This window comes from Spinacia oleracea, chromosome 3 (assembly GCF_020520425.1).
Source record: "Spinacia oleracea cultivar Varoflay chromosome 3, BTI_SOV_V1, whole genome shotgun sequence".
NCBI classification, from domain to species: domain Eukaryota; kingdom Viridiplantae; phylum Streptophyta; class Magnoliopsida; order Caryophyllales; family Amaranthaceae; genus Spinacia; species Spinacia oleracea.
Genome location: NC_079489.1, coordinates 3,284,602 through 3,294,451, shown reverse-complemented (window position 1 = coordinate 3,294,451; position 9,850 = coordinate 3,284,602). Strand labels below are relative to the sequence as shown.

The 9,850-nt window shown below is 36.4% G+C and overlaps 1 protein-coding gene across 1 annotated transcript; it reads left to right on the top strand.

Moving 5' to 3' along the window:
* The first annotated feature begins 224 nt into the window (after positions 1-224).
* Positions 225-9,511, top strand: LOC110784116 (40S ribosomal protein S3-3). Its single transcript, XM_056838344.1, has 5 exons — positions 225-511; positions 799-970; positions 2,023-2,077; positions 2,175-2,306; positions 9,029-9,511. The coding sequence occupies exons 1-5, from the start codon at positions 334-336 to the stop codon at positions 9,227-9,229; spliced, it is 738 nt and encodes a 245-aa protein (XP_056694322.1). The 5' UTR covers positions 225-333; the 3' UTR covers positions 9,230-9,511.
* The last annotated feature ends 339 nt before the right edge of the window (positions 9,512-9,850 follow it).

The window sequence follows — 9,850 nt, the reverse complement described above, 5'->3', positions numbered from 1 at the left end:
ATGTATACCCGAACCGGTTATAACCGACCTGTAACCGACCGATGACCTGATTTGACACCCCTAAATAAACTAGTATGCGGTGTTGCACCATGTTCATGATTGGTTATGGGCCGGAAGCCTTTATTTATAATTCGTTTCCAGAGTAAAGCCCAATTTCAACAAAAGCCCAAAACCCATTTATATTTCAAAAGCCCCTAATAAATTTACCCACCTCCAAAGTCCAATTCTACACGATCCACATCTCTTTCTAGGGTTATAACTCCTTCCCACACTTTCTCTCTCCTCATTCCCGCCAAATTCTCTCATTCTCTCTCCTCGAAGATCTCTGCAACCATGGCGACTCAGATGAGCAAGAAGCGAAAGTTTGTCGCCGATGGAGTTTTCTACGCTGAGTTGAATGAAGTGTTCACCCGTGAACTTGCTGAAGATGGATACTCTGGTGTTGAGGTTAGGGTTACTCCTATGCGCACTGAGATCATCATCCGAGCTACCCGAACCCAAAACGTTCTTGGTAATTTCGTTTCCTCATTGTCTTCCGATTTGATTTGATTTTTAGTGTGGTTTTTAGCGATTTTAATTTTGTGTGATTTGATTGTATTTTGAGTGTGGTTTTTAGCGATTTTAATTGGGTGTGATTTGATTTGATTTTGAGTGTGGTTTTTAGCGATTTTAATTGGGTGTGATCTGATTTGATTTTGAGTGTGGTTTTTAGCGATTTTAATTGGGTGTTTCGATTTGATTTGATTTTGAGTGTGGTTTTTAGCGATTTTAATTGGGTGTTTTTTGGGGTTTGATTAGGTGAAAAGGGAAGGAGGATTAGGGAGCTGACCTCGATTGTGCAGAAGAGGTTCAAGTTTCCTGAAAATACTGTTGAATTGTATGCTGAGAAGGTTAACAATAGGGGTCTTTGCGCTATTGCTCAGTGTGAATCTCTCCGTTACAAGCTTCTTGGTGGGCTTGCTGTCCGAAGGTATATTTGATTAATTTGTTGGATTATTGATAAAACTTTGAAAGCAGGAGGTTTTAATTAGGTTTTGTGTTCTTAATTATACGAGTATTGATTGTTAATTTTGTTAAGAATGCTTATATAAAATTGAGATCTTGTCATTAAAATTTGGTATTGTTAGCATGAATTCGTATTAGTGTGCCCTTGAATTGTGATTTGCTACCTCTTTGAGTAAGATCGAGTACGATTGATTTTTCGATCCAATACAAATCAATGTTTTTGGTTGTTGAGCTCATATATGTTGAATTGACAGTCATTTATCCAAGCTAAGCTATAGAATGTTGGTTGGTTATGATTTTTATTTGCTGCTTTCAACTGTCACCCATAAAGCAGATTGGTGCTTCTGTACCTGCTCTGTGTCGGAAGGTGACCAGATTAGAACAATCCTCGATGCCATTATCCTCGTGAGATGAATCAACTCTCACGTAAAAGCTTGCTAGAGGGCACAACTAAGAATATAATCAATCGTACTCGTTACAATATTGTACGAATGTACGGGTTTGAGAAATTACGTTTTCTATGTGTATGTGAAGCTTCTTTTTCAGTTCTAATTAATTTGACGGTACAAGGTAGATACAATTCTTTTGTCTGGGTGGCAGAAAAGGAAATAAAATTTAAGAAGACGTGCAGAAAGATAATCTTCAAAGTGTGATACTCAGTTTCTGTTGTTCAGTTGTGGACTTGTGGCTATGTGTTTAAGGATTGCATTGTTATGAATAGTTGTATATTGTTGGCGCATGTAAATGAGTTGTTGTTAGCTGATGTTATCTACAAAGCTAGTTGATTTTCTGTACCAATCTTGTGTCGGAAGTAGAGGGCACATGATCTTATATGTAGTCATTGTAGAGAGGTTCTGAAATATGCTATGTAATCTCAATATATGAACATTTGTTATCTGTCATATGCTGTAGTACTTATACTCTTTACTGTATTATGTCTCTGTTTCTTTCTGCTTCAAAAGTGATTTGGCTGTTTCTCTAATTTTGTGGTGTATGATTGTATTGTATTTCTTTCAGGGCTTGTTATGGTGTTTTGAGGTTTGTCATGGAAAGTGGAGCCAAGGGTTGTGAGGTCTGTTTTTTTAACTTCCAGTAGACCAATTCTGTATATGTTGTGTTGCTAGAATGACTTTATTTTGGGATGTTATTCTGAATTTTTATTTGAACAGGTCATTGTTAGTGGGAAATTGAGGGCACAACGTGCTAAATCCATGAAATTCAAGGATGGTTATATGATCTCCTCTGGTCAGCCCGTTATTGAGTACATTGACTCAGCTATCCGACACGTCCTTCTCAGACAGGTATTTCTTACGCGTCCTGCTCTAATTTCAAATTCGTATACTTTCAGTTTTATGTCGGTAATTCTTAAATGCACCTGGTCCACGCTAAATTTATCGTGGATCATGCCTAAAAGAAGTTTAACAACTTGTTTCTTATTTATTTTGGCATGTTTATTTGGATGATTATGAAGAAAGAAAACATCAATATGTAGTAAAATGGGGGCTAGAGAAAATTATTGGTTTGGGTCCACACTAATATTATTGTGGACTATGTCCACGCAAGAATAATTCGTTTTATGGAGGGGTGAAAGTTCGGTTTTCGGTTTGGATTAAGGCCCAAACCGAATCCAAACCGAACTAATTCGGTTTTCATTTTTTGAAACCGAATCTAAACCAAATAACCTTTTAATCCAAACCAAACTAAACCAGATTTTAAATTTCCAGTCCAATCCAAACCCTAAAACCGAATTTTCATGGGCCTTTCATTTGGGCCTGTTTTTGGGCCTATATTATACATACTTTTAGCCAATTTCCGGGCCCTTATACTTTTCTACCTGTTTAAGCCATGAGGATTGGGCCTAAATTACTGTACCTGCTTATTCGGTTTTAGTTCGGTTTATTCGGTTTCGTACTTTTCAGTCCAATCCAAACCATTAAACCAATTTTTTAAAAAAAATCTCAGTCCAAACCGAACCGAATAGAAATAAAAACCGAACCGAATTTCTTATTCGGTTTGGTTTGGTTCGGTTTTCGGTTTTTTCCTACCAAACTTTTGTTGCAAATTAGCACAATATAATAATAATAATGTTGCTATAAGAATGTAGATAGAATATACTTATCTGGTAGATGCGAATAATCGGATAAACATATAACAAACAATTGCTGTGCCGTGGGATACCACTGTCCTAAAAGACGATTCCGCACTACCTCCTGGTGCAGTAGAACAAAAGCGGTCGCCCTCCAGGATTAACACAACTCCGAATTTGTGTGCACGCACAAACCCGAATGGAGTCAGAACATATGCCCAAAACCAAGAGCAATTTGGGAGAGAAAGCATGTGTTTGGTTTTTCTGGAATTGTGTATTACGTATATCTTTTTTGGAAGGTACAAAGTTTGATTAAATAATCAAACTTTAGGAAAAGCAAGAGACCAAAAACGGCTAGAATAATAAAGATTGTAACGGCCGCCATTAAGGCTAATTAAACCAACGGTTACGTAATCAATATAGATTCCCGTAACAATGTTTTAACCGAAACAACCCGGTACGAAAAGAATATGTAAGGCCCACAAAACCCACCCCACGCCCGCGCATCACATTCCCAAGAGCCCAAGGCCCATGGCCTGACCCAACCCGGCCAGCCGACACGCGCGCACGTGAGTGTGCTATGTGTCCACCCATACCACTCTCACACTTTCTCAAACAAGAGTTACACCTTCAACCCAATATATAAACAAAGAGGAAATGAGTTATAGTTTCAATGTGGGACAAAAACAACATTCACATTTTTACACTCTTTTCTTTTGTATTTCCTAACAAGAACTTCCAACAATCCCCCACAGGTTCGAAGATGAGAAAAAGAAAGAAAAGAATGAATTGGTTTTGGACAAAACATACCAATTGAATAGGTGCCAATGTCTTTCGACTTGAATTAACACTTAGTGACATTTGAGCTATGATGTCTTTCCTACCAAGTGACTTTCGTATTGAACTTGATAGGGGGTTAGAAACCCGTCACTCAAAGCACACAACTGAATATGTATGATATTCTAACTCCGCGAATAAAGTGACGCCTTATACTGGCCATACGTCCGACCTGGATATGCTCATAGGTGCTCTAGAGAATAGCCCATATCGCAATTCTCATAGGAAGCGGCCACACTTCCACACCTACGTAGGTGAATCCCATCAAGTGTGAGCTACATTCACACCACCAAACATATGGTATGGGTTCATTAAGAGCCGTATGCTCAACCTCTTTCCGATTGTAGCAAGCACATTATAACATTTAGGGGATGGACAAAAAATAAAATTTTGTGCTTCCGAATTATAACATAATGTCGTCCTTTGAACTCTGTGAGTAGGAGTTCATTATTTTACAATTCATTCAATGGGCCTCAAGTCCATCCCTTCCAATGTTTCCAGAACTAGTTTTCATTATAGGCCTTTTCGTTTACGGATCCGCTTTATTCATTTCAGACTTTACACAGTAAAGATTTACTCAATAGACAACATATCTTTGACGGCTTTATACCTCAAACGAATGTGTCTATCTTCCATTATAGGCATGGTTCTTTGCAACAACAATTGCCAAGGAGCTGGCTTCCCCCACACTGGAATATCTGCAAGCACATTCCTCAACCATTTTGCCTCATAACCTGCCAATTCGATCAATAGCAATAAATTCATATTCCATATTAGTCATAACAGTCTATACAAGATTGCTTGCAAGATTTCCAAGATACAGCTCCACCCCCTAGGGTGAAGAACAACGACTATTGGAGTGGACTTTATAATTAACAGATACCAAATAGAAATCACATGATCCCTCCAATCACTCCTGGAAATTTGGAGTAGTGCAAACTCCAATCCATGGTACCTACATGGTACCGAAGCAATCACCTTATAGCATCCCAATAATCATTACTTGGGCTATGATTGTACCTGCTCAAACCACTCACATAATAATCAATGTCAAGCGTAGTGTAGTTCATACGAAACATAATACTACTAACAATCTTAGCATATTCAGATTTGACAAACTAGACCACTTTTATCCTTAAGTGGATGTTTGGATCAAAAGGAGTCCTAACTTGATCGACATTAAATGAGAAAAACGTTTAAACATTTTTTCCAGCTTAGTGAGACAGACCAAGAAAAACGCCATTTGGAGTCCTTATAAATTTTACTCCCAAAATCATATTTGCCTCATCCATGGTTTATCATTTCAAAATTCCGAATTAAAAAAAAATCTTTTATCTCATTTATTCGATTCAAGTTAGTGTCAAACATTGTTATATCATCCACGTAAAGACAAACACAATCAAGAGAATCATGCTTAGAATAAACACAAGCGTCACCTTCAATGACATGAAAACATTACCAGACATAGTCTTGTCAAACTTGTAATACCGTCATTTAGGAGCTTGCTTAAGTCTTTCAACGTATGACTTAACCAACTTACAGACCTTGTTCTTTTGACATCTTGAAATCAGCCCTATGAGCTCAGCTTCATATTGTAAAGTGCAATATACTTATGCTTTGCATCTTTTCATAACATTACACACTATCACCTGGTGAAGAACAAATTTACTAGTAATGATATGATCGTCCCAACTGTAAAGCAACAACAATCAAGAGTAAGTGGGCACCGCATTATACTTACAAACACATTAGCATAATATTTTGAGGGTTCTTTCTCAAAATTTAACAATAATATGCTAGAACTACAACGAGTGTACATTAGGTAATTGACGATTACCAAACACTTTCCATGAGGTGAGAATAAGATTAAATGTACATGTACCAACTCATTTGCCTTACCAAGCCATCAAGTATCATATAATTTACCGCGAACCTTCATCTTGGCTTAAGACATTAAAAACATTAGTCTCACCAACATCATTATAGCGTGTGAGAGCCAACAACATGATTACCTCAATCCATATTGGCACACTCAAAGCTAAAATTTAGGCTACACACATGCAATAAATCCCAAACGTTATAACCCAAGAAAAGAATAAAACTTCTCATATGACTTTTGTATTTAGGTGGTTGCAACGATTCTTTCGTAGGTTTACAAACATACTCAACATAACTAGGTTTGCAACTAACTTATTAGTTAGTCTCAAATACTAGCTTACCCCCACATTGCAAAACTATTTACCAAAATAAATATTATGCATAAACGGGGTACAAGTAAAACATATAATAATATTCATATATTAGAAAGCGATTAAAGACCTCCTTACTAACGTGCTCGATGGGTGTGCTACCATCACTGCACCTGTTCGCCGAGTAGAATATGAGTAACCTCATTAGTATTGATAGCATCGCAGGAAAGTAGTCATGACAACTGTGAGTACATTTAGCACACTTATAATCTTACTAGCGACCAATTTCGCACCATAACTTACTTACTCGTTAGGGCTCAAATTTTAACTCCAACCCCCACATAGTCTAGCTGATAGAGAGTTAAAAAAAAAAAAAAACAAAAAAGTACCCAACATGAGCCTATGAGAGGGTACATAAACTAAAATATGTAAATAAGTTATAAAATGATAATAAATTGAGAAATAACTATATCACTCAATAAATAAAAATTCACTCGACCGTTTCGAAACCTCCAAAGTAAAGGTAATTAGTACGACATCTGATTCTTAAAACCAGACCAAAGAACTCCATTAGCTGGTCAAGTTTGTCTTTTAATTCCATAACAATAACAATCCTTACCCCCAAGTTCTAACTTAGAAAAGTATGAGGAAAATGAATTAAATAGTTACAAAGGTCAAACAAGAAAAACTAAATTAATAATCAACAATAAAAATTTAGTTGACCGTAACATTATAAGTTTATAACGCATTTGAAAAAACTCATACAACATCAACAAGTCTAATCCATGCTGCTGCCTCCCAATATGAGTCGCTAATTGCTATGCCCATAAAGAAGGATAACCATCTCGAGGGATGAGGAGTTCATGCCCCAACAAGGAACACAAAAAAAAAAAAAAAAAAAAACCAACTATCAAGACTACTTAATAGAAAAGGGGATGACTCCTACAAGTACTCCTACTTCGTATTACATTAGACAAAGAACCAGAAAGAGTAGGACATACTGGTAGTACTATATGAGTATTACAACAACATTTATTTGTCCGAGGAGAAAGAATTCAGAGAACACTTCTCTAACCGCAATAAATAAAACTCCTCTTGTTTGGCGTCTTATCTCAAGAATTACATAAAACACCATAAACACAACACACAAGTCCTTTGAGTTTCACGGAGAACCAATGTAATTAAGGCGGCATAATTCACGAAGAGTTATGAGAAATTAAAAGATCCTTGAACCATTTATGTACAAAGACACTAACGTAATTTGAGGCTAAAACTTAGCTAATCACAATGTACGACTACCACGATATATCATATATGATTGACCAAATTAATGGTAACTTAATAAAAACCAAATGCCAGTCAAACAAAAAACCAAACCGGCTGAAAATAAATGCAGTATACAAAACGTATGACTTATCAAGATGCTGAGAACCGCTTTGCATAACCATATACGGAGTATACCGTATCATTGTAAAATTGCATTGCTCTGATGATATTGATCACATGATCTCAGTCGGAAAAAAAAAAGCTCCCGATCCAAGGTTGTGACATTTGGTTCAGACAGGTTTACATTCCAAGTGATTTCCAAAGGCCACAAACAGACTATAAACAATTCTAATATAGCCCATTTATGCTAAATAAATAATCCACAATAGTGAAGCAATACTCCGTAGCAATAACGAAAAAATACTAACATGCGTAATACTCCGTATTAAAGATCCAATAACGAATCATACATAACCAGGCACAACAATTTTATAACAAATGCATAAAAGCTCCATAACACAGTTTCCGAAATGCCAAAAAATGGAACAAGAATAAACTTGATCGAATTAATTACCGAATTCCTTTCACATATACCAACAACAGATTATGCGGTGTCATTAATATGAGTAGAAATTAGAAAACTCCCTTAGTAATAGCACTCTGATGCAAGGCCAAGCAATACCAACAACATTTTCGTCATTTCCGATTTCGTATATTTTCAGATCGTCTTAAAGGTCCGACCAATTAAGGAAATCAACATTTATACCAACACCATAAAAAACATACGCAACATTGATCAATCGTCTTTTAGATTGTTGCAAATTAGCACAATATAATAATAATAATGTTGCTATAAGAATGTAGATAGAATATACTTATCTGGTAGATGCGAATAATCGGATAAACATATAACAAACAATTGCTGTGCCGTGGGATACCACTGTCCTAAAAGACGATTCCGCACTACCTCCTGGTGCAGTAGAACAAAAGCGGTCGCCCTCCAGGATTAACACAACTCCGAATTTGTGTGCACGCACAAACCCGAATGGAGTCAGAACATATGCCCAAAACCAAGAGCAATTTGGGAGAGAAAGCATGTGTTTGGTTTTTCTGGAATTGTGTATTACGTATATCTTTTTTGGAAGGTACAAAGTTTGATTAAATAATCAAACTTTAGGAAAAGCAAGAGACCAAAAACGGCTAGAATAATAAAGATTGTAACGGCCGCCATTAAGGCTAATTAAACCAACGGTTACGTAATCAATATAGATTACCGTAACAATGTTTTAACCGAAACAACCCGGTACGAAAAGAATATGTAAGGCCCACAAAACCCACCCCACGCCCGCGCATCACATTCCCAAGAGCCCAAGGCCCATGGCCTGACCCAACCCGGCCAGCCGACACGCGCGCACGTGAGTGTGCTATGTGTCCACCCATACCACTCTCACACTTTCTCAAACAAGAGTTACACCTTCAACCCAATATATAAACAAAGAGGAAATGAGTTATAGTTTCAATGTGGGACAAAAACAACATTCACATTTTTACACTCTTTTCTTTTGTATTTCCTAACAAGAACTTCCAACAACTTTCACCCCTAGTTTTATGTTATCTAATTTAATTGTGTAATTACTCATCACAGGGAGTGCTCGGTATCAAGGTCAAGATCATGCTTGACTGGGATCCCAAGGGCAAAGTTGGACCCCAAAAGCCGATTCCCGATGTTGTTATCATCCACACCCCGAAAGATGATGATTTATATGGAAGAGTTCCAGTTATTGCACCTGAAGTTGAGCTTATAGATCCTGTAGCTGTTGTTCCAGTTGCTGTTCCTGTGGCTTAATCAGATTTAGGGTTTGGATTAAATATTAGGGTGTTAATCAGATTCAGATTTAGGCTTAATCAGTTCTTGTGGCTTAATCATACATGGCCAATTTCTTTTTTGATGTGTAAATAGATGGGGTGTTTGTTTATTTAGATTCAATTCCCAAAAAAAATTTGTTTGGAAACCTGTTTATTTAATAATTTAGAGTTTTGTACACAAGAGGGGGATATATTCCCTTCTGGAATTGGAAAATTTCAATTGATATATTGGGTAAGTACATTAATTTTTTCATTTCATTGATTTTTTTTTGCAAATTGCTACTCCTTTCACCCCTTAATGTTTCTTCCATTTTTTTATGGTGTCCTAATATGATCTTCCCATTTTAATTTCTTTTCTTTTTAAATTCATGTTTTATTTCTAAAATACTCATATAGTATATTTTTACAACACACTTATCCTAAATTTTTTTAGAAAATTGTGACCACATTGAATAAAATATACATATGGAATTGATTTTTTAGCAACTCTTTCAGTACTATTTTTCTTATGAGCTCCGATATTATCAACAACCTTTAAAACACATAACTCCAAAATTGAATAAACAACATGAATTTATTCGTTGAATTATGATCACAATGG

Coding starts and splice junctions, on each gene's coding strand:
- LOC110784116 (XM_056838344.1), top strand. CDS start 334: ATGGCGACTCAGATGAGCAAGAAGCGAAAGTTTGTCGCCGATGGAGTT. Junction 512..798: donor CCGAACCCAAAACGTTCTTG/GTAATTTCGTTT, acceptor GGGTTTGATTAG/GTGAAAAGGGAAGGAGGATT. Junction 2,078..2,174: donor GTGGAGCCAAGGGTTGTGAG/GTCTGTTTTTTT, acceptor TTATTTGAACAG/GTCATTGTTAGTGGGAAATT.